Source organism: Halichondria panicea, chromosome 17 (genome assembly GCF_963675165.1).
Source record: "Halichondria panicea chromosome 17, odHalPani1.1, whole genome shotgun sequence".
NCBI classification, from domain to species: domain Eukaryota; kingdom Metazoa; phylum Porifera; class Demospongiae; order Suberitida; family Halichondriidae; genus Halichondria; species Halichondria panicea.
Window position 1 is genome coordinate 5,623,510 of NC_087393.1, and position 24,242 is coordinate 5,647,751.

The 24,242-nt window shown below is 43.9% G+C and overlaps 6 protein-coding genes across 7 annotated transcripts; 2 read left to right on the forward strand and 4 right to left on the reverse strand.

Moving 5' to 3' along the window:
• Nucleotides 1-12: 12 nt before the first annotated feature.
• LOC135351554 (uncharacterized) lies at nucleotides 13-2,223 on the reverse strand. The gene is made up of 2 exons (XM_064550595.1): nucleotides 1,216-2,223; nucleotides 13-1,044 (listed from the first exon to the last, which is right to left on the reverse strand). Exons 1-2 carry the CDS (start codon nucleotides 2,198-2,200, stop codon nucleotides 131-133), a joined length of 1,899 nt encoding a protein of 632 aa, XP_064406665.1. The 5' UTR covers nucleotides 2,201-2,223; the 3' UTR covers nucleotides 13-130.
• Nucleotides 2,224-2,454: 231 nt separating this feature from the next.
• LOC135351536 (exportin-6-like) lies at nucleotides 2,455-10,270 on the reverse strand. Its single transcript, XM_064550554.1, has 20 exons — nucleotides 10,144-10,270; nucleotides 9,936-10,026; nucleotides 9,701-9,813; nucleotides 8,680-8,877; nucleotides 7,648-8,420; nucleotides 7,312-7,560; nucleotides 6,587-6,695; nucleotides 6,338-6,500; nucleotides 5,975-6,227; nucleotides 5,665-5,824; nucleotides 5,420-5,566; nucleotides 5,087-5,270; nucleotides 4,786-5,000; nucleotides 4,564-4,679; nucleotides 4,317-4,455; nucleotides 4,122-4,189; nucleotides 3,721-3,790; nucleotides 3,296-3,394; nucleotides 2,867-3,097; nucleotides 2,455-2,708 (listed from the first exon to the last, which is right to left on the reverse strand). The coding sequence occupies exons 1-20, from the start codon at nucleotides 10,144-10,146 to the stop codon at nucleotides 2,604-2,606; spliced, it is 3,486 nt and encodes a 1,161-aa protein (XP_064406624.1). The 5' UTR covers nucleotides 10,147-10,270; the 3' UTR covers nucleotides 2,455-2,603.
• A 61-nt stretch (nucleotides 10,271-10,331) lies between these two features.
• On the forward strand, nucleotides 10,332-11,487 carry LOC135351567 (mediator of RNA polymerase II transcription subunit 7-like). The gene is made up of 6 exons (XM_064550611.1): nucleotides 10,332-10,515; nucleotides 10,602-10,668; nucleotides 10,716-10,810; nucleotides 10,868-10,945; nucleotides 10,998-11,071; nucleotides 11,144-11,487. The coding sequence occupies exons 1-6, from the start codon at nucleotides 10,360-10,362 to the stop codon at nucleotides 11,400-11,402; spliced, it is 729 nt and encodes a 242-aa protein (XP_064406681.1). The 5' UTR covers nucleotides 10,332-10,359; the 3' UTR covers nucleotides 11,403-11,487.
• A 123-nt stretch (nucleotides 11,488-11,610) lies between these two features.
• LOC135351435 (glycogen-binding subunit 76A-like) lies at nucleotides 11,611-12,222 on the reverse strand. Its single transcript, XM_064550422.1, has one exon. The coding sequence runs from the start codon at nucleotides 12,220-12,222 to the stop codon at nucleotides 11,611-11,613; it is 612 nt and encodes a 203-aa protein (XP_064406492.1).
• Nucleotides 12,223-12,414: 192 nt separating this feature from the next.
• LOC135351565 (protein phosphatase 1 regulatory subunit 3B-like) lies at nucleotides 12,415-13,458 on the forward strand. The gene has a single exon (XM_064550608.1). It carries the CDS (start codon nucleotides 12,505-12,507, stop codon nucleotides 13,300-13,302), a length of 798 nt encoding a protein of 265 aa, XP_064406678.1. The 5' UTR covers nucleotides 12,415-12,504; the 3' UTR covers nucleotides 13,303-13,458.
• LOC135351534 (protein unc-13 homolog D-like) lies at nucleotides 13,418-23,804 on the reverse strand. Of its 2 annotated transcripts, none has more exons than XM_064550552.1 (25): nucleotides 23,357-23,804; nucleotides 23,136-23,207; nucleotides 21,343-21,435; nucleotides 21,228-21,284; nucleotides 21,135-21,162; nucleotides 20,946-20,984; nucleotides 20,683-20,860; nucleotides 20,106-20,150; nucleotides 19,927-20,001; nucleotides 19,683-19,872; nucleotides 19,116-19,288; nucleotides 18,454-18,622; nucleotides 17,999-18,183; nucleotides 17,731-17,887; nucleotides 16,990-17,075; nucleotides 16,872-16,932; nucleotides 16,470-16,621; nucleotides 15,982-16,336; nucleotides 15,666-15,866; nucleotides 15,495-15,587; nucleotides 15,305-15,384; nucleotides 15,013-15,205; nucleotides 14,483-14,693; nucleotides 14,150-14,288; nucleotides 13,418-14,043 (listed from the first exon to the last, which is right to left on the reverse strand). In XM_064550552.1, exons 1-25 carry the CDS (start codon nucleotides 23,405-23,407, stop codon nucleotides 13,572-13,574), a joined length of 3,555 nt encoding a protein of 1,184 aa, XP_064406622.1. In that variant the 5' UTR covers nucleotides 23,408-23,804; the 3' UTR covers nucleotides 13,418-13,571. The 2 variants fall into 2 exon arrangements, with proteins under 2 accessions (XP_064406622.1, XP_064406621.1); XM_064550551.1 differs by having other exon boundaries at nucleotides 18,454-18,655.
• Nucleotides 23,805-24,242: the final 438 nt, after the last annotated feature.

Here is a 24,242-nt window from a genome sequence, read left to right on the forward strand (position 1 = left end):
TGCCTTGGAATGTGTGGGTGTATGACAGTTTACTCAAAGTGGCCATTTATTTTGCACACACCAAATACAATGGCTATAATACTGAATACAATCAAACTATCTATAGGGAGTACCGAAAAGTATGGCTAATTTAGTCATCTATTTTTCCAAAATATTGCTCAAATTGTTGTGCATGGGTCGTTAGTCCTCTCCGAGGTATAGCTAATTGATCAGTGTTGATACTGACCTCTTCATCACCTCCATCTTCATCTTGGTCTTGATTGCCTAAAGGAGCCCTTTCAGCACCACCACTAGCAACTATTTTGTCGGCAAATTCCGCATCACTGGTGGTTGTTTCTAACGCCAGCGTACTAGCAATGGGAGGATGCCGGGGAAGATTCATCATCCTCAGTTTCTTGGACAATTTCGCACCACTGGTTATTGTTTCCTTTGCCATAGGAGGAGGAGGGTTCAAACGAAATAGCATGCCCAGCTTATTTGATTCTTTTATGAAACTCAACGTGGTTGTCTCGAATATTTGATCCTCGTTTTTGAGCATGGCTACGTATCCATCGATAAGGAGAGACTGTCGACTGCAGTTGATATAGAACTGTTCCCCCTCCTTCCATTCACGGTGACTGACTGGAGTGGACCTACACATTAGGTAGGAATATCTCGTCTGCACTCGACTATGGAGACAGAATCTGGCTTGGTGCACTTGGACTGCAGGTTTCAGTTGTAATGGCCCGTTGCTACGACCGAAACTGAAACCACTGGACACATAGAGTGGTAGAGAGGGCTTGCTTTTTTTGTAACTATCATATTCATCTCGCATAGTACTCAGTGGGTACTTTATTTCCTCTCGTTTTTTTCGATGACCTACCCAGTAGGCGATGAGGAACTCATTAGGATGAGCTGAATCTCCTGTTTGGGTGATGTAGAATTGAGATGCTTTGTCAGGATCATCTGTTCCGCATATGAGTAAATTTTCATTTTCCTCATTGTCTTCAATAGCCCAGTACACGTCTTCTCTTCCAACAGTGCAGGAGATGAGGAAAGGACCCTCTGCATGTATAGAATAGAACAACAAGCATAATCATCTCTGCATGTATAGAATAGAACACCAAGCATATCATCTCTGCATGTATAGAATAGAACACCAAGCATATCATGCAGTAAGTATATACCATGGATAAGTAAATTACATAAATACAGTAATTATTATGTAAGTCTTACCAAAAGTGTCACCTCTCTTGAGAATGTAACTCTGCACAGCTCGTTGGAGGGCCGTTTGTAGAATGTGATTGTGAACTAGCTCGTAAATTGGCCGAATTTGAAAGCCTATAACAGCTTCATCTTCTGAATTTCTTGTGACCCTACCGTTGTCCATAATCCTCCCTATCATTCGAGCAATTCTTGACTTGTGAACCTGGACTTTCTCTTTGGAGGCCGACAGCTTTCCAGAAGCAAATTGACTTGCTCCAATTTCTGCTCCAATTTTACGTTTTGTCTTTTCAAGGCTGGAAGTCACCACCTGGTATTCTATGGCACCCAGCTCTACAGCACTCACGTAGTGTGTGAGCCCGAAATTCTGCACAAACGCTTTGCAATCGTCAAAAATTCCTTTCTTCCCCTCATCGTTTGCCTTCTCAATATATTCCAATAGTTGTTGAGGTATAGAGTCAGTAGACTGTTCATGTTTTGAATACTCTACTGGGTACCTGTCCAAAACACGATCGTAAATCCAAGTGGAGATGTTGTCTTCAAATTGTGTGTACATTCTGCCATCAGCCTTTACACTTAATAGCTCTTTTGGTTTATGAGAAAAGCGAGGGATGTCACTGAAAGTTGCAGTGAAGGCAATGGTTCGGGTTTTCACCCTGATTCCAGAAATGCTTACTGTCTCACTAGCAGTTCGTATCTGTTGTGCATCCATTCCAATTTTGACATGAGAAGTAGGATCATCCAATGATAGAGCAATCTTTTGCTGCTCCATTGAAATAGTTGCCACCTCTTCTTCATACTCCTCCTTGTCACCAGACTCTTCAGTCAGAGTAACGTTGTTGAGTTCTGCCTGGACCTCACACATTTGCAAGGAGCTCTTGTTTCTCCACATGTGAGTATCAGTGACATTGAGACCTCTGCCCAGCCCCAGGGACTGGCATCTCGCAGGATCCAGGCTTTGACTTGCAGTATCCATGATTTGACTTGCAGTATCCATGGTTTGACAGGAGCTATAAACTGCTTGACTGTACAGCCAGTATTAAATTATGTACGCCCACTCAATGACAAGTGTTTTCCCTTTGTGATAATTATGGACCATTCCCTGCATGGAGACATAGTGTCCCACTATAATAGCTATTATCACTCACAAGCAGAGGCTGTAACAATGAGCATTATTATCCTCAACGCACCGAGGCACTATACACTGTAGTTACACATGCACACACCATGCAGGTACCATTTGGCCATAGATGAATTGAATGTGACAAAGAATTGAGTTCACAGTAATCGAGTAGAAGAGAAAAGAATAGCTAACTATTAAATAAATAATTATGCTGGATATTTAAACAGCCTGGGTTCATTATAACATTGTCAGTCCATGATGATAGTTGATTGTCTTATCAGCTTAGCTTGACAGAGCCAGCTGGGAGAGCTGCGTTGAGCACGGCAAAGTAGCGAAGGTCGTTCACGAACTGTCTCAGGTTTTGGACAAACGATGGTAAATCCTGTGAGTGTGTGTGTGTGTGTTAAGGGAATGAGTGTGTGTGTGGGTGGGTGGAGTGAGTGGGTGTGTGTGTGGGTAGAGTGGGTGGATGGATGTAATAAGTGGTGAAGCTAATTACAGCACACTCAGCACATTTAGTGATGCAGTGTGATTGCTTACTTCGAATACTCGGTAGGCTTTGACGAGCTGACTCCTCTGCTCAGAGCTGAGTCCATCACTCCCCTCCACGTATCTGGGCAGAAACTGATCATGGTATACACTGAAGTCCACAGAGGCCATGTTGTACACACACAGACACATCTCTTCTTGTAGCAGATCATGTGACTTCTGAACGAGAACTCTTAGCAATAGTTGCAGGAAAGGGTAGAGCACAGAGCTTTGAAACTGAGCCTGAGGGGAATACAACATCAAACTACATTGGAATATAATAGTGCCCAATAATTATACCAAGTACATGATAGCAATGCAGCAGCAACCATAAGGCTTCAAGGTAGTCAGTGCAATATGCACGGTGGCTGAAATTCTCAAAACAGTGTGTGTGTGTGTGTGTGTGCGTGCGTGCGTGTGTGTGTGTGTGTGCTTGCTCACTCGAGAGTAGAGCTTGTGCTTGGTGTTGAGGGACTCTAGAGCTGTGAGGTTCTGTTTAAACACGGCAAGGTCAGACTGAAGAAATGATGCACCAAAACACTGCAGGGAACAATCACACAGGTACATGTTAAATAGATATGAGGATTGACGTATTCTAGTAGAACATGTTGTGTCATTCGCTCTACTGCTGTGGATGGATACAGTCACGTTACTTGTATGCCTGGCTAGTAGAAACGAACAATATGTGCTACTAGGTAATCCTAACAGAAAGTGAACTTGAGTAACTTCCTATCAACATTGGAGGAGGAAGAAGCCAAGATGACTACGCTAAGCTTTGATATTCATAACATAATAGTATGCCATTAAACCCTTAAACCACAGGGAAGTTATCAGGAAATGAATCACACACACACACACACTAGTACCTCCATTATTCTGAAGAACTCTCCCTGAGCTCCGTCACTAGGGGAGACAGCAGAGACTGGGAAGAAGTGTCTGTGTGTGTGCGGGGTGTGTGTGTGTGTGTGTGTGTGTGTGTGTGTGTGTGTGTGTGTGTGTGTGCGGGGTGTGTGTGTGTGCGGGGTGTGTGTGTGTGCGTGTGTGTGTGTGTGTGTGTGTGTGTGTGTGTGTGTGCGGGGTGTGTGTGTGTGTGTATGTGTGTGCGGGGTGTGTGTGTGTGTGTGTGTGTGTGTGTGTGTGTGTGTGTGTGTGTGTGTGTGTGTGTGTGGGGGGGGGGGGACAAAGTAAATATTGTCATTTCCCTATAATTATAATTATGCCATAAAAGCTCCTTAGTGATCTAGTACACACTACATCAGTCAAGTACCTCCAGTTGTTGAGGAGCATTTGGTAGAACAGGTTGTACAATGCCAGCTGGACATCAGGAGCCGTTTTCTAGAGAAATATGAATGAGAGCTGATTTATGCTCCTCAATGCATACTTCTGTCACTTTTAATACTCACACAAATTGGACAGTGATAAGGTACAGAGTGGAGTTAGTGCACATTGTACTCTGACCCACCTCCGCCATGATGGGATATATCTGGTTGAGAGTGAATGCAATGACGCTGGGCAGCAGCTCCCTCCCCCCGCCCCCTCCACCCACTCCACCCACTCCACTGCCAGGGTCTTGCACCAGGAGCTGCAGTATCCGGAGGAACCTGGGAACACATGGCGATGATTGTACAGTACAGGAAGTACATTCTTAATAATAGACAATGTGCACAGTAGGTACATGTAGTTCTTACGTACTAATAGGAATGACTTACTTCTCGATGACCTTTGACCCCAGACTGCCATCAGAATCGAGTGCTTCCTTGAGATGTTGTTGTGTGAGTAGAGACATGAATGTCTGTGTGGTCCGCTCAGTGAGGGAGGGGCCAACCTGGGAGGGGGTAGGGTCAGGTTAAGCACTTGCATGGGTTCTTGTGGATTATTAGCAACATTGAATAATAGGCAGGTACATGCAGTGAAGCAACTCTCTCTCTCACCTGAGCCTTGAGGCTGTTGAACAGAGCCAAGAAGAAAGCCATCAGTTGATCTAGGAGGTCTGGTTGATGTAGGTAGACTGGCAGTAGGGTGATGGTCAGCTCTATGCAGGGAGAGATGGCTTTGAAAAGAAGGGTCTTGGATTTGGAACGCTCGTGTGTGAGAGAGGATACAACATCTTCCAATAATGTGATGGCTCGTTTCAGCTCTGGTTTGGCTGTGTGGGGGGTGGTGGAGTATTATCAGGTAGTGTACATGTACGTAGCAACAGACCCCCCCCACACACACAGCCCATCCCCCCACCTTGCTGCTGCAGCTGCCTGTCTTGTGTCCACCCAGACCCCAGTGACTGCAGTACAGCCGTACAGCCTGACACTAGAGTAGTGAGCTCAGTGACCCGCTCCTCCCACTGCTGCTGATGGTCAGGCGTCTCTGGCCATGGCAGGACAAGCATGTGAACCAGTGCTCGGTGAACCATGAAATACGCCTGTGTGTGTGTGTGGTGTGTGGAGGGTAGGTTACAAGTTGTAAATACGAGAAGTTTTCGCAAAATAAAATCGATTTTCATAATACTGCAATCAAGTTACATATATCTACAATGGTAAATCTGGAGTACACAGATTTGACCTCATGTACCTTCTGTGGCAGTGCGGTGAGTTCTCCGTGGGAGGCCTTCCTCATGAGATCCCCCACAGAGCTCATGGAGGTGAGGAAGCGTGGTCGCACAGTAGTAGCAAGAGAGAGGAGGAGCTGACATGCCACAAGGGTCACCTTCTCAGGGACCTGCAGGGGACACACAACCATAATATTATTATCTGTCAAATAAAAGCTTGCAGACAAACACAGTGCACACGCTCTGTACGTACAGATAGCTCCCCTACCTGGTGTGATATGAGAGGTAGTGATGAATCAACGATGGTGGTGATGAGTGGAAGGAGGGTGCTCTCCAGGTGGGTGTGGTCATCTCCACGTAGAGTATCCAGGTAGAACTGTGAGAACCAATGTGTGTACGCCTGTAGTGTGCCGAGGATCTGAGTGTGGCTGTGTGGTGTGGGCGGTGGTGGTTGCTCATTATTATAACGTATACAAACACACTGCACTACTCAGGCTTAGGAAGCAACTCTAGATAACGCTACCATCAGCATGTACCAATGAATCAGATACAATAGCTACTAGTGTGTGCCCACTCACAGTTCAATGAAGTCATGGTCCAGTATCTCAGGCATTGGGTTGGTCACGTTAAACAAAACCATGTCAGTGCTGTACTCTGCCAGGAAACAAAACTTTTTGATAAGCAACAGAGCCTCGTTTAATCTTGACGCGAATCTATCCCCAAGGAAATGCTCAGCCAAGCGCCCCATGGCCTGGAGAATAGACGTGAGGTCCTTCAAGACAGCGTGAAGCTTCTCACATTCAGGGCCCTCCGAGATTATCAAGGTACGGCCTGAAATGAGGGGGCGGGGTTATGTTATATACTAGCTGGTTAGAAGTATTCTTGAATGGCCATAACTTTAATTCCATCAATTCAATAATGTGTGGACAATGGCTACTCACGATTTCCCTGAGAGGAGACCATCTGGTTGAGAGTGAGGTAGACCTGGGAGTAAGCCTCCAGGGGAGGGAGCAGCAGGTGGAACGCTTCACTAGGAAACAACTCTGCCACTTTACCAATGAACTCTAGACACTGTCGTAGGAAACTCTGCCACTCTGTCTCATTCTGTGTGGCGTGTGTGGGTGGGTGGGTATGTGTGTGTGGGCGTGTGTGTGTGGCTAGAGATTCCTTGCTTTCATGTAGTAACTTACGTCATCATCAATGGCATCATCATCAACTTCTCTGAGCTCATCGATATTGTATTGAAGCATGACCTTGTGCAGTACACTCTCCATCATCGTCACCAGCACGCCCTTGTATCTGTGGAGTGGTGTGTGGGCGGTGGTGGGGTGTGTGTGTGGGGGTGGGGGTGGGGATTTACTCAACACAAAGTAATGGACACAAAAATAGTTAGTAAAAGTTTTCTTATTTAAAGATAATTATAACATCATCTGAACTAGTACAGTCCTCTACTAGCATACGTGTATATTTAGCTACTAGTCTAGCTACCACACTCCCTTGCAGTAGCACTAGTCTAGCTACCACACTCCCTTGCAGTAGCACTAGTCTAGCTACCACACTCCCTTGCATTAGCACTAGTCTAGCTACCACACTCCCTTGCAGTAGCACTAGTCTAGCTACCACACTCCCTTGCAGTAGCACTAGTCTAGCTACCACACTCCCTTGCAGTAGCACTAGTCTAGCTACCACACTCCCTTGCAGTAGCACTAGTCTAGCTACCACACTCCCTTGCATTAGCACTAGTCTAGCTACCACACTCCCTTGCATTAGCACTAGTCTAGCTACCACACTCCCTTGCAGTAGCACTAGTCTAGCTACCACACTCCCTTGCAGTAGCACTAGTCTAGCTACCACACTCCCTTGCCTTGCAGTAGCACTAGTCTAGCTACTACACTCCCTTGCAGTAGCCACGTACCTCTCATAGTGATTGCCAGATGGTGGGGACTGTCTACCATAGGAGTCAGAGGACATGAGGATCAGGTGATCCAGGAACACTGCCCAGATGTCCAGACACACACAGAAGCTGTCCACCTCAGGTTGCTTGAACGTGTACTTATAGAAGAGCCCTAAGAACTCAAGCACAGGGAAGTGAGGGTTGAACTCCACTCTCTTGAGATGGGAGGACACGAACCAGAAGAAGAAGTCACTGCACTTGGCCAGGAACCTGAGAGACGAGATAAAGCAGTTGATCAAATACACCGCACAACCACTTGCTATACATGCTATAACAAACTAACACACGTGTACTTACTTGTCATCCAGTTTAGAGAAGTCACAGCTCATTCCTTTATCATTCTCGTCCGTCAATCGCTGAAGAAGTGAGAAAGACTTCTCAAACAGCTTCATCAAAAATGCCTCAAACTCTCGTGGTACACAATTCTTGACAAGCAACTCATTGATACAGTCCATGGCGAGGGAACCGAGGTTACCAGAGTTGTCAGTCACATCCTCCACACTGTCACAGCCGAGACTAGCAAAGTGGAAGATGGTCTCTAAAATGGCCGGTGTGATTAGACTAGAGAGTGGTATCCAACTAAAGAGATGTGCCAGACACTTGAGAGCGTACACACTGACCTCCTCCGAGGCTGAATCAAGTGGAGCAAAAGTTGAGTTTGGGAACAATGGCGATCCTTTCGGAGGAGTACCCAGGAAAGGAGCACTTAGTCGCGTCCGTAGTGGTGTCCCTAATCCAGGGGGTGGTGTGCCAAAGGGGGAGGAGCTTGCAGAGTGAGGGTGTGTGATTGGTGAGGCTGTGAAGGAGCCTGCTATGTGGGGGTTCTTTATGGGGGACACATTGGGAGAGGGTGGTGGTGTGGGTGTGAGGGACTGGCGCTGCTTCTCAGCAATAGTCTCGAGTATTTGTACCAGCACAGAGAGGATGGTGGAGACCTGCTGCTGCATGAGGTGAGAGAGGTGGTCCTTGCGCCCTGAGGAGAGGTACTCACAAGACACATTCACCAGCTCCTCTGAAGCTGTCATCAAGAAGATGAGGCCGAGGGAGGTGGTGGTCCCGTTACGAATCAGCTGTGTGTGGTGTGTGGTGTGGTGTGTGGGTGGTGTGGGTGTGTGGTGTGGTGTGTGGGTGGTGTGGGTGTAGGGGGTAATGGTATACCATAGTCACAGGCTGAGCTAGTGCTATAATTATAGAATGTGTAATAACTTAACGCCTGCTAGGATTGGCACCACTCTGTTGCTCTTTAGCACTCCTTACCATGCTAATTACACTAATGGAGGTAGTCGTGTGGAGATAACCCAATGTACCCACCCCCCCCCACCCACACACCTGTAGTATATGACTGAAGAACTCTGGGTACTCGTGCGGCCAATCAGCTCGGCCAGTGAGGACTATGACCTTGACCAGCTTGTTCCGTATATAGGGGGGCGTGGCACTGTGACGAGAGATGATGTGCTGCATTAAGAAGTGTCGTAGCTCAGCATGCTCCGCTGTGTCCAGGGTGGTCCACAGTCGAGTCACTATGTTCTGAGGAGGGAGGGAGTGAAGGATGGATTATCTGTGCTAGTGTTTGGTTCTGAGGAGGGAGGGAGTGAAGGATGGATTATCTGTGCTAGTGTTTGGTTCTGAGGAGGGAGGGAGTGAAGGATGGATTATCTGTGCTAGTGTTTGGTTCTGAGGAGGGAGGGAGTGAAGGATGGATTATCTGTGTTAGTGTTTGGTTCTGAGGAGGGAGGGAGTGAAGGATAGATTATCTGTGCTAGTGTTTGGTTCTGAGGAGGGAGGGAGTGAAGGATGGATTATCTGTGCTAGTGTTTGGTTCTGAGGAGGGAGGGAGTGAAGGATGGATTATCTGTGCTAGTGTTTGGTTCTGAGGAGGGAGGGAGTGAGGGATGGATTATCTGTGCTAGTGTTTGGTTCTGAGGAGGGAGGGAGTGAAGGATGGATTATCTGTGCTAGTGTTTGGTTCTGAGGAGGGAGGGAGTGAAGGATGGATTATCTGTGCTAGTGTTTGGTTCTGAGGAGGGAGGGAGTGAGGGATGGATTATCTGTGCTAGTGTTGCCAGCTTGTCTTAACAGTTGATGCAGCACATGTGTACACCTGTAATACCATGGCAACACGGATACCATGGCAACACGGACACATGTATATACATGTACGTACATACAGAATATAGGCACCAGCAACAGTAGACTAATAGGAAGTATTAGCTGTTGAGTGGATGGAAGTATTGAGCTATATAATCACTGCCGTTAACACAAGAGGGTTTCTATTAGTGTGATAATCACACGGTAGCATGTGAGTGGTCACCTCTAGTGAGTACATGAGGACATGTGTGTGAGTGGTCACCTCTAGGACATTGAGTGAGTACATGAGAACATGCTGGTTGGTAGAGTACTGCAGGAAGTGGACACAGTATCGCCACACCCCCTTCTGTTGGGAGAAGTCCTCCAGTACTTTGTCTGTGCGAGTGTGTGTATGTGTGTGGGGTCCGTCAATGGTGTGTGCGTGTGTGTGGGGTTCGTCAAGTGTGTGCGTGTGTGTGGGTGGGGGTTTGTCAATGGTGTGTATGTATTAAACTTACTTATCTGCAGTTTCTCATCGTTTGTGCTTGTGCCCGAGAAGAAGCTGTCCAGCAGGTTCTCTAGTTCTTTCTGAAGGCCATCCTCAGTAGTCTGAGAGAAGTACATGAATGTATCAATTATTGTAGACACAAAGAGTCAGTTATTACTACTGATGCTGTAGCCTAGCTAGGCAGTGAGTAGAGGCCTACACTCAAGGAAAGGGCTCACCATGGCGTCTTCTCCAGATACGTGTACGTACGTGTGGTGTGGATCGATACTTGTTTAACAAGTATATCCAGTAAACATCGTTAGCGAAATAGCTACTTTATTACTAAGTGTTTAATCGAATGTTTCATTAACGACTCTTACCAGACGATTCTAATTACTAGAATTCCGATTGAACTTTGAACCATCAATTCTGCAAAAGTAATATTTGAAAAAGAAATGACAGCCCCAGAAGAGCAAGGAGTCTCTCCGTTCCCTGACCCTCCTAGTCTGTTCTATAAACTGTACACTGATGATAATATCCAGTCAGGCCGAGCCCCTCCACCTCCCACACCTGCCAAGGGACAATACACATCATTTGGAGCTCCTTTTGATGTATGTTGAGTACGCGCATACGTCCCATCAGGCTATATTATTATACAGTATAGCTAATCTGTTATTATTATGGTTTATCTGATTAGACCCAGGATCCACTGATACGATCACTTGATTCCCAAGGTATCCCCAAGGTTTATCCTGAGAAACATGGTACGTTATTAATCCATATTATTGTCGTTCTGAATTCGCATTCATAGATAAGAAAGCTGAGTTGAAGAAGCTCAATCGATCTATTTCAATCTGCTTTTTGGAGCTCTTGGACATCCTAATTGACAACCCAGCATCTCCTACTGTAAGTCGTGTATCACAGATTGTTGCAGTGATTACAAACACTGGGTTTTTTTTGCAGAGGAGCCAGAAGATCAAAGATCTAACTGATCTGTTCATCAATATGCATCACCTTATCAACGAGTTTAGGCCACATCAGGTAATGCTTGTAATGCTTATCATTTTAATCTTACACACACTCAACATGACAGGCACGAGAGACACTGAAGGTTATCCTGGAGCGTCAGAAGAAACAACGAGACGAAGTGATCACTCAAGTACAAAGGTACTTCCACTATAGCTATGCAGTTACTATAGACACTTGATTGTACACTGATTGTGTTTATTGTCAATGCAGGTCCACTGAACAAGCTCGTATGAAACTTAAGGAATTCTCTGAATCTGTTAGAGAGTCGATGGCCACCATTCATCAAAGTGAGAGTCTGCTCGCTACTTTGGGCCCCACCACCACTGACACAGATGCAATGGACACTAGCAACATTGTCCAAGAACTTAACAAACAAACAACTAGCGGTGCAGATGAGCTGGTGGAACTACAAGACTCTGAACTATGTACTCTCATAGATTCTCTCATTTCTGGTTCAATACCATTATAATTATTTTTCATTGAAATTGTATACACAATCTTTATTTTGCAAATATAAATTATCACATCATAAAAACATAACTCAATGACTATAATTATCACATGAACTGTTTGTACATAGTCAGTGTGAATATATCACACTATCCTTCGATTAACTTCAATTAGCTAGTACAGCATAAACTTTACTCAAACTAAATTACTACAGCTGTGTGAAACAGTTATACCTGTTGAGTAGATAATATTGTGTAGTTTTTCTCTTCATTGTTGTCCCAGAACTCCATTCCATTGACCTGGTAGGCCACAGCTAGTTCAAAACACACTCCACCATCAGTGTCCTTGCAAACTGAGTCAGAGTCAATGGTGAATTTGAACCAGTCGTGAGAGAACCCCTCAGAGCTGTCATCATAGCTCGCCATTGTGTCCTGGTATGAGGCCCAGTTGTTGTCTGTCCATCGTATGAAGATATTCTTGTGATACGCTAGATTGGCCACCATTACTGTTCCACTCAGTTTGGAATCATTAGAAAGTCGAAACTTTACTAGTTTGACAGTCGTTAAGATTTCAGGAGCAGGCAAGATCATTACTGTGGACATGCTGGAAGCAACACTAGACACAGTCACCTCCTCATCACTTTCATGATATACTTGAGTGATTCGTACTTCACCTGCAGCATCATAGTTGATTGGAGCACATGAGCTGTTGATTTCCTCATCTGATTGCAGGTCTGGATTTTTCTTGCACTTTTTATGTGTCTTTTTGCTGAAGAAGTGTCGTCCTGGACGTTTATTCTTTATCAGACGTTTCATGAACTTGATTATGTGCATCTTCATATTGAATCTAGTATACTATACTACAGAGACGACTAACTAGCTCCAGCAGCTGCCTCCCCCTCTCACTGGTTGCTTTCTACTGCACTGCACTGATGAGACTCCTGTATCTCAGGCTACGAGAATAGCGCATGCACCGTTAGCTCAAAAATGATCGGCGTAATTGTGTCATGTGATGCTATATATGTTGCCGTAGTGACTACGCTTATTATTTTTACATGCGCCAAAGTTACTTGTTGCAAAACAAGAGTTCCAATTGTCTACAGATCACAAATCTACACTACAATGAATATTCTGAAGACTCTGAAGAGGAAGCTGAGGAACAAGATCTCCTTGATGCAGGAGAAGAGACGGCGACGCAATGGCAGCAGTCTCTACCCACGCATTGTCCCCCAGCATTTGAGCCAGATAGATGTGGGGGAGGAGCTCATTCGTGCACCCTCCATCACTTCCCTACAAGAGCCTCTAACTAGAGTGCCTTCTCTCACTTCTCTGCAATCAACCTTCAGCGATTTTAACTTTGCGGAACAAGAATCACCAGAAGAGCTACCTCTAACAAGATCCCCTTCTCTCACTTCCCTCAGCTCTGATGACCAGCCATCAAAAGAAGAAGTTCCACTAGTGGCAACAGATGAAGGATTCTGTGACTCAAGCCAACCAAAGCTGTGGCCTGTCGACACAACAAGTGATGTCCAACTGGTGGAATTGAGACTAACAGCAGATTCCAAACTGAGTGGAACAGTAATGGTGACCAATCTAGCGTATCACAAGAATATCTTCATACGGTGGACAGACAACAACTGGGCCTCATACCAAGACACAGTGGCGAGCTATGATGACAGTTCTGAGGGGTTCTCTCACGACTGGTTCACATTCACCATTGACTCTGACTCAGTTTGCAAGGACACTGCTGGTGGAGTGTGTTTTGAACTAGCTGTGGCCTACCAGGTCAATGGAATGGAGTACTGGGACAACAATGAAGAGAAAAACTACACAATATTATCTACTCAATTGCAAAAGGAAAACTCTTCACAACCTGTTTCTGTTTCAAGTGGCTCGAGCTGTAGAACTGATGCTGTATAGATCTAGTTAAATAACTAAAAGCTATTACTATAAAGGTTGAGGGATAGTGTGATATATTCACACTATCTGTGTACAAACAGTTCATGTGATAATTATAGTCATTGAGTTATGTTTTTATGATGTGATATATTTGCAAAATAAAATTGTGCAATTTCATAGACTTTATCAATAATAACTGTGTTTGAGTTTTTAAAATAATTGTGGAAGTCACAAGATAATTATTCATAAAAATGGATCAAAACATGTATAAAATCAGTTATAGCTAAATATCAAGTCTTAAAATTGACTGCATGTCTCTTCAGAAACTGAACTGCTACCGAGTTTTTCAACTTTGCCCTTTTCTTTAACTCATTGAACACCAAGTCATTGTCATCAGCTTGCCAAACAAATAGGAGCACGGATTTGTTCTTCTCTTTCTCTCTTTGTTGCCCTTTACTACTGGCCTCACCATCATGATAATCACTAGGTGGTGTAGAATCACTAGGGAGGTCGGAAGTTTCAGCTTTAGCTGGCACTGAAGTTTGGGTGTCACTCTCTGGTTTACTTTGTGTTGGTATCTTAGACTCATCCGTGGGTTCAGTCGGTACCAACGTTCCAAAATCCTCTGATGCTGAAGTTTGTACGGGTATTTGCTTCAAAGGGATGATGCCTATTCCAATGTAGTGCTTCCCGTAGCTCTGGTTGTAGACTTTGAAGATAATAGAAGGTCCATCTTGAGCCAAGAGATATTCTGCCATTGGACTGTAGGGAGAGAACAAACTCAATATTCTGTATGAACTTTTTATTACCAAGTAGCGCATGCATGTATGGCAATTAAAGAGAGGGAGCAAACAGAAATTAAACTCACAAGTTAAATGTTTCGTTGATTGCGGGGCTGTTGTTGTTTCTGATTGTACGTGTTTTCTTGCTCAGTAGTCCTGGGAAGAGCCATTCTGGTGCCAGGCTGACCTCTATAACTGGGTTGAAGGTCAGGAAGCAAGCACAGTCTGTATATATAGTAGTGGTGAGGGTAGGATATGAGTTGTGGTTTACATGACAGTATATCTATTACATCTATTATTTATTTATAGTACAGACAGATATTAAGGAGATGCTCTGAGGCATGTGTATACAGGGTAATGAATAATACAGGTGCAGGTTCAAACATTAAATTTAGTTGATAACACACAGTCAATCGTACTTTGAGAGACTCTTGAATCTGATTGTAAGTCAACTGCTTGAATCATCTCCAATGAAACTGAGCCACTATCTCGAAGGTAAGTCGTGCTCACGAATATCGTCCCCAATTTCCCGCTGACTTGTGTCGACTGTAAGTCACCCACGGCAGACAAGAACTGGACAATCAAGTTTTGAGTTGCTGCTCGAAGAATGTTCAATTCATGAACAAGATGCTACAATAAAAAAAAAATGCAAAATACACTATAATAATTATACATTCAGCTCCCTTCAAATGTTCATACCAATACTTTATGTGAAAGCCTACCGTATACCGTATTTTTGTATAGTGAAATTTTCGTATTTTTCGTATTGAGAGCATCTAAAAATTAAGCTGCAAAATTATTCAACTGCAATAAATTCTACGTCACTATCCTGAGCTGTACAAATATTAATTTAGAATATGAAAATTAATATTTTAATTGATCGGGTAGTTCATACAAAATGTGCACCAACGAAAAATTATCCGGTATAATTATAGTTTAGATAACTTACAGTGTACTCTTCATTCTCTAGATCCTTATAAGGTAGTCCACGTCCTTTATCATAGTTGAAGTGCTTGAGCATCATTAGTGAGTAATAGAGACGCTCGTGCAGTCCCACTCTATTGGGTTTCTCCTCAGCTGTGATAGACTCAATGCACAGGGAAATTGCCTCCATGGAAACTTTCCAAATATCTCCTAAAACACTGTATAATCATGTGTGTAATGAAGGGATATGACGCAATGTAATCATAGCTTGAACTTTAAACTCAGCAATTGAGAGGTGTAGAGTACAGGGTACTTACGAGAGGAGCACATCAGTGACCAGGTAGTTAGAGAGGGCAGTCAGAGTGTTACCAAGGTAGCTCACTAGCGGCAAAATAGGCTGCAAATTGAACAATTGATTCAATCAGACACAATCATCTCTGAAGAAGTGTATACACATGACTGTTCTATTGCACACAATACTACATATAATTATCTCCTAGTCTGTACCCCCAATTCATTGAGATTGTCGTAGCTGCTGGGGAGGACAATGTGCTCTGCATTCAACAGCTCTTGAAGATTTCTCTTTATCTCTGGTCGAACCTGTGTTGATAAACAAAAACAACAATTGAGTTTAAGAAACAAAGTTTCAGAGAGCACAGAATACTGTAGTGTACACACCTTGTCAGCAATGTTCTTAATGATGCGTGATAATTCAATGGCAACTGTCGAGTGGAATGCGTTCATTACACCGTTGATATCTTCAATGTGTTGAGCATTTGTTTTGTCTTTTGTTTCCTCCTCAGTGAGGTGTGGAATAATGTCCGGCCACTCGTCAAACACAGTGCTCATGTGATACATATCGTTCAAGGTCACGCCCAGCTGGAGGGAGTAACATAATCTGAGTGTATAGAAATTATGGCCCGTTCAAAAGTTGATATTTGAGCAATTGTAGAATCTATACAGCTTTTTAATAATTATAATACTATACACTCACCTCTTGATCGTCCAGGGCATACTCGTCCTTCATCTGCTCAGAGGTGTGTTGGACATAGAACAGGGCACACGATGTCACCTCTTGCATTATGAGCTTGGTGAAGTTCAACATCTCACTAGTGACCGGCCATTTAAGATCATCCCTCACTCGGAACAAAATAAACAAAATATCGGACGAATCACAAACAGAAGAGGACAATTTGACCTCATCACTTATCGGCACTGGTTGACTGTCAGCAATGGCTCTCTTGATTCTCTCCTTACAATCACTGGAAGCTGATTCAATGAGAATGGGTACAATAGGTTTGTACCAATCATGGTAAGAGGCCAAATAGATCTTGGCAGGATTCACAAGTCTAAGAGATGCATGGGAATAAAAATTCAGTAAATACGTAAGGTAGTATATAATATAGAAGTACTGTGAATTTACATAGCCTGATTACATGCATGTTAGCAGTATACATGTAGATCATGCATGTCAACTCTCACTTCAAATCCACGTTTGGTTGAACTGCGAGAGCAACAATGCTCCGTACAGAACGATAGGAGGAGTACACCTTCACCATAGTGCTGTACTCAGGAGGTTCTTTATCATTCCCCGCTACAAACTGTCCCAGTCGAGTTCTCACGAAATCAGAGAGCTGCAGGAATAGAGTACATGCACTACACACACGCTACAAGAGATTATAAAATATTACTCGGTTAGTTACGGGCGGGACGAGGGAGGTAGTACAAAGCTAGTTTTGCCCTATAAGAGCAGTGGAGAGACCAAAGGAGATCAAGCAGAGACTAGAGGAAACCTTTCTCATGTACATTATTACCAGTGCACCATTTCAGGACAGTATAGTACAAGCTGACTGGTTGCAGTGTAATGCACAGACACAGACTCACCAAGGCATCAATGGACAAGTAGAAGTGGGAGAAGTACTCAATATCCAGCACACTCTTATCCCTGCACATCAGTTGCAACACTCAGCTATAGCTATAGTGGTGATTGTGCACAACTTACTTCTTGAAGAGAGGGGCTATTTTCCACAAGGCAATACCACACATGTAATGAGTGGAGCTGCACAGCTCATCAAGATCCTTAGCCAACTGCACAACACAATAACAACAGGGTACGCATGCATGTATATACTGTGGGGAAAACCCTTTAACAGAAAAAATTTATTTTAGGGGAACTAATTTTAAACTGTTGTACATGCAGAGGTGGCCTTTGTTAATTAGGGTATATACACAAACTGTTACTTGGAACCTAGGAGTCGACCTAGCGTTCAATTGGAGACGGATCGGCCTGGGAACGAGGCTAGTTCAGTTATAGCCATAAATAGTGCAATTTGATTGGTTAGAGGAAGTGTTCTATCCAACTTAGAAAATCATGTTTATACTTAGACAATCATGTACTTCGCTTTAGAAAATACTTACATAATCATGTAGCAAAGGTTAGATAACAATGGCTATGGAGCAGATCGATCTAGACACTCATGCATGGTTGCTGTGATCTAAAATTCTTAGACACTGTTTAGTTTCTATATGACTTAGAAGCCCTCAAGCCCTAGGGCTAATAGAACCCTCACTACGATCTGGATACTACAAGCAGCCCTAACCTAGATGCCTGGCCTTCATTACATGCATGTATCACAGCTGTGTTTTCTGTGGCCGGTAAGAACAGTTGCACTGCAGTCACATATAATACAAGCCCAGAGATGAATAATTGACTAATACTTCAACTGTAACGTGTGTCCCTCACCTGCATTTGCACACCATCTTCTGTGGTTGGCTTGGTAGCAATGAACCAATCAGAAGCAGCTAGAGGAATAGCCAGGGCTACCAGACATGACACTGTCTTATCATCCTCTGCAAGACACTGGACCAGAGGGGCAATACGAGAGAGCTCCTCCGCCACTCTGTGTGTGTGGTGGTGGTGGTGTGGAATGTGTGGGGGTGAGGGTAAGTTTGTCATTTTGCAAGGGGGCTGCATGCTACGACATCCAGTGTAATTTTTATAAATTACGTACTTTATGTACGTAGTGAATGTGCATTTTTGGTAGTGTTTTCCTCTGATGCTCTCCTGTGTTTCGTGATCTTCGTCATTACTCAAGCCATTGCTGACATCGTTGAGTTTGAAGTTTGTGATGTGGAACTTGAGAATGAATATCAGGTTACCCAGTAGCTCTACCAGGTCGTAGCAAAGGTCCTTCTCCTGTGTGTGTGTGTGTGTGTGTGTGTGTGTGTGTGTGTGTGTGTGTGTGTGTGCGTGTGCGTGTGCGTGTGCGTGTGCGTGTGCGTGTGCGTGTGCGTGTGTGCATGTGTGTGTGTGTGCGTGTGCGTGTGCGTGTGCGTGTGCGTGTGCATGTGTGCGTGCGTGTGTGTGTGTGGTGTGTGAAGGGAGTAGCACTAAGAGTATACTGAACAGTGCCTTCCCACTCCCTTAGATCACACATTGTCAGTTCCACAACAGGCATGCTCTCACCCACTCCTCCTGTGCATTCGTCTGGTCAGAACTCGTGTCATCATTGTCATCAATATCTTCCTCTGCCTCTACCTCTTGTATCCTTGGAGCGTTGACCTTTGTACTCAGGTCGTATTGATCCCGGATGGTGACCAGTAGAAATAGAAATGTCTTGATACTGACTTGAAACCTACGATGGTAGTGGATGAGAACGTTGAGCTGACTGTGTGTGTGCATGGGAAGGTCTGAAATAAATCACCCACTTCAAAATACGTTTACAGTATGGGCCCAAAAATAAATCGCTGACCTAAGCACACAATATTATTGTAGCACTGTCCAAGAGATATAAGTTGTAATGAACAGCTCCGAAAATAGGAAAAATACCCACTAGCTCATAATTATATAGAGCCCATGATCTTTTTCAGAAAATGGACAATTTGGGCCCGAAATAAATGACTGATCTATAAGCACACAGTATTGTAGTATGTACTATCAAAGAGCTACTAATTGTTTTGAAAAAATACACACACACTCACAAACAGAAACTAGAGTGGCCTGACTGTGTGTGTGCACGATGGGGGTCCGGCAGAAATAATCACCCACTTCAGAAAATGGACAATATGGGCCCAAAATAAATCACATAAAGTATAGTTACATACACACACACACAAAGAGTGGCTTACATAGCTGATCTTTGCAGGTCGCTCATGGAGATCATGAAGCTGTGATTCTTGAGCAGCTCATCAGCCTCTGTAGAGAGCACACCGTCCCAGTTCCTCTTGTATCGTCCACTCTCTGAGCGACTGTCAGCATTCACCAGGCCCCTCAATAGCAGCCGGTGGTCCGAGAGGGGGTTCTAGGGGGGAGGTATTGGGTTAAATCAAGCAAGCATTCACCAGGCCCCTCAATAGCAGCCGGTGCTCAGAGAGGGGTTCTAGGGGGGAGGTATTGGGTTAAATCAAGCAAGCATTCACCAGGCCCCTCAATAGCAGCCAGTACTCCGAGAGGGGGTTCTAGGGGGGGGATTGGGTTAAATCAAGCAAGCATTCACTAGGCCCTCAATAGCAGCCGGTGCTCTGACGGGTTTTAGGGGGTGGGGTATGTATAATCATATGTAACACAAAAAGCACTGTTACAGTAAAATATTCAAGGCTATACTGTAGAAGCATGTACTCAATGCTCATCATTATTAGCAATTCCATACAATGCAGAGCTGACACCCACTGCTCACATTGTGACCTACTGCTCACATCGTGATCCCTGAGGTTCCTTTGTTCAGACTCTATATTGAGCAGTACATGTAGCATGCCTCTGTCGTCATGGTGACCCGAGTGAGATTCCAATTTAAGTATTTTCTCCCCCCCATTATGTGTGATATCTGACAGAGGTAGGAAAGCTCGTCCAATGTAATCATCACTGACCACAATGTTGTGAAAGAAACTGTAGAGGAAGAGATGGTACTGCAGGATGTGCGTCACGACTGTCCGTATATACCGTTCAAATCCTTTGATAGTGAACTCTGTGATCTTCCCACTTCTCGCGTCAATAGGAACTTTACTGCCCTTATCCCTGTGTGTGTGGTGTAGGTGTGTGTGTGGGTGGGTGTGGGTGTGTGTGTGTGGTGTGGAGAGTATACGCTTGTCCATACATGACCAGTCAATATACACACTCACCACACTTCTAGAACCAGCACCTCACTAGTCACATTTTCAAATTTCCTGAGAAAAAATAAGACCCTGCTATGTCATATTGAATAATGCGTTGCTTCCCTTGATGGTTGCATAGCCGGGATGGGAATCAAGCCTATATCTACACGTACAGTTTTGTTCTGCAGGTGGAATTCCCTCCACCCACTTTACCATGTATGCCATATGCTATATTATTAGCTGAGAAACGTGCGCAACACCCACTCAATAATCATCACTTCTGTCACTGTAATTAATGTAACTAACACTCGACAATGAAGCTTTAACATCAAAATCTGCCACTATTTAAACCAAGATATTGTTGTGTGAAGGCTATCTATGCTGTAAACACAGCGCTGTGGCATCCAGGTGAGTAGATATACCTGTGACAAACAAACAGACCAACAGACTCCTACTTAATAATTTATTGCATTAACAGGTCGGCTTGATTCCCGCCCTCCTTCCCGCACAATGATCAAGCACGTCTAATATCATAATAATTATGACAATAGAATGCTGTATATATAATATTATAATGTTACATGAATGTTTTATGTAGGCGTACAATTCCTTTTGCTCGTTCCATTCTGGGTCCAAGTTTTTCTCGATGACAGAGGTGTGGTGTATCTTGCCTAGTACCAACCCTTCTCTGTCCCAATCAGGGAGATTGTGCTTCTTGACCAACTGCTTGTTCCTGCTCTCTGCTCGGATTATACCCAACCTCACGTATGGATCACTAAAGCCTGCATCGCGGTGTGGTAAACAAGTAGGAAATGAGCTGGCAATGAAATTGGGGCTACAGGATTCTGGGTGATATCAGATACTTACCATTTAAATCTTTTGCTGGTAGCCCTGTTGCTTTCAACACTGCATGTACATAAACACACACTAATTATGACGATAGCCATTATTGTATAGACTGCATGTATATTATATAGTGAACATACTACATAAGTGTATGGAAACACTGCAATAAAGTGTGTGTGTGTGTGTGTGACAACAGTCCATTCAGCTCACCAGTCACTACGACCTTCCATTCACTGATCTGCATGTGTATAAAAGGAAGAGACACATAATAGCATACACATGATCAAGCAAAACAACACTTGCTTTGTCAGCCTTGGCTGCTGTGAGCAGCTCATCCCATTTACCAGACACTGGGAACACCTACATGCATGCACAGTAGAAGCGTGGATTAGTGTCATTATCAGTCACTATAGCTCACCCTCCTGACATAGTCCATTAGAGCGTTCTTCTTCTGATCGTCTTCATTCATATTGATGATGGTACGTTGTGCTATCAGACACATCTTGGCAATCTGATCAAGAGGGGAGTAATGTACTCATGCATATTATATCATACGTAGCTCAGTCCATTACAACAATGACACTCCAATTTGTCATAAGTGTACATGACTGCATGCATGCACTTAAAACTATTGCTAGCGAATTGAACCCACTCGTGGGATCATAAAACTATTGCTAGCGAATTGAACCCACTCACGGGATCTTAAAACTATTGCTAGCGAATTGAACCCACTCATGCATGGGATCTTAAAACTATTGCTATCGAATTGAACCCACTCATGCATGGGATCTTAAAACTATTGCTATCGAATTGAACCCACTCATGCATGGGTTCTTAAAACTATTGCTATCGAATTGAACCCACTCATGCATGGGTTCTTAAAACTATTGCTATCGAATTGAACCCACTCATGCATGGGTTCTTAAAACTATTGCTAGCGAATTGAACCCACTCATGCATGGGATCTTAAAACTATTGCTAGCGAATTGAACCCATGCACTCATGGGATCTTAAAACTATTGCTAGCGAATTGAACCCACTCATGGGATCTTAAAACTATTGCTATAGCGAATTGAACCCACTCATGGGATCTTAAAACTATTGCTAGCGAATTGAACCCACTCATGGGATCTTAAAACTATTCCTAGCGAATTGAACCCACTCATGGGATCTTAAAACTATTGCTAGCGAATTGAACCCACTCATGGGATCTTAAAACTATTGCTAGTGAATTGAACCCACTCGTGGGATCTAGTACATATACTTGCATGCAGATGGTGTGATGCATGGTGCATGATTGTACATGTACCAGCAAGGGCGTATAAAGAGAATAGGGCATGCAACTATCTACAAATGGGCGGGGTGTGTGCTAAAAAACTATTGCACGGGCACTTACTTGATCACATGCATGGATGACCAGCTAGCTTACTTGATCACATGCATGGATGACCAGCTAGCTTACTTGATCACATGCATGGATGACCAGCTAGCTAGCTATTTATCTGTTGAGCATGAGGTACGTACAGTAAAGACAGCAGAGTTAGCCACAAACGTCAACAAGCGGAAGGCAGTTGGCTAGAATAATTATTATACTCATCAATAATTCGATGTATATACACATGCATTATATACATTGCGAGTTGCATGCCCTCTTCTCTCCATACGCCCTTGGTACCAGCTATAGTGATTGAGCCGCACAGAGTAAGTATATATACTCTATAGTCAGGTATAGCAAAAGTTGAAGAGAAACTTGATAAGTATAATTATATATACAGTGTATGTATATATATATATATACAGTGTATGTCAGTATATAGTATAACAACCAAACTGAAGAGTATAACTTATCAAAGTAAATATGAATTTTACTCAATTGAGCATTTAATAAGATTATCCTTATTTGCATGTGATGGAATGTGGGTTTGCAATGCATGCAGACAATGAGGGACTCCACTATAAGCTAGTTATAGCTACGTGCCCATCAATCATGCATATAGGGTTAGGGTTAGGACAAGTGCATGCATGCAGACAATGAGGGACTCCACTATAAGCTAATTACAGCTACATGCCCATGCACGTGCATGTAGTGTGTCACTATAATAATGTTACATGCATATATACACATGCACTCAATACGCTGGATATATGCAGGGAATAGGGCAAACAAAAAGCAACACCATACAACCATGAATTCAGCTGACTTTGAATCACCTCTGTTTTTCTATGTGTTGTTTGGTCGTAAGTGTCCATCTCTGAGTCTGTGTCTGAGTCATCAGAGACAGTCTGCGTGGATTATAGGGTTAGGACTAGTGGAGGGAAGGAGATAACAACCACTGCATGTTAAATGTTGTGCAAACACTATAATTATACATACACCAATATGACTTGAGCCCTCAATATTAATTATTAAAGAAGCTTCATTTCACACATACTTTAGACACTTCATTCTCTTCTTTCTGAGCCTCGAGAGTGGTCGCCAACATCCCCTTAGTGGCTGATGAACTTGCGTGGAGTGAGTAATTACAAAATCATAACTGAATTATACTGGTGCGAGTCAGGGAGTGAACACTATATCCATTGCTACAGACCTAGCTAGCTGAACGCGAAAAATACTCACCCTCTACATCATTACAATGCATGACATAGCCAAGCTATTATTTGCAAGACCTATAGGGCAACTGTACACCAACCCACCTATGATACACTTCACAGTAGTGACCCTGTTCCGTTTGAGCCATTGTGGCCTAGACCTGCTGTCAGCACTTGCTTGAGACGCCATTCTAACAGAAATTCAGTCTATCTCTAGTCAGGGAGTGCATTAACTGTACGCCCATTTCTTTCTTTGCTGCCTCATTTTGTCTTGCTACAAAGTAAGGCCTGGGAACAAGCTATATACAGGCGATGATTAGCCTCGATTCAAGGGCCGTATTTTAATCGGCCTGGAATCGAGGCTAGTAGCAGATGATATAGCGTTATTTTAGAAATAAATCGGTCTGGGAACAAAGTGCGGGGGAGGGGTAGCGCAAGCGCTGTGCATTTTATGACAATGTCGTATAAGAGAAGTGGAGCACTCCTCTTTTACCCCCTTGGTCTTCGCTACCACAGGTGGCCTTGGCCCAGCAGCTGGAGCCTTCTACAAACGCCTGGCCAGCATGCTCTCGGACAAATGGAAGCAACCATACAGCACCACCATTGGCTGGCTAAGATGTAGAATATCTTTCTCTCTACTCAGGTCCTCCATCATGTGTCTGAGAGGCGCCAGATCTTCAAAGTCATCCTTCAACGGCCATCTAGCTGCTTCCGTGGACCTCACCATTG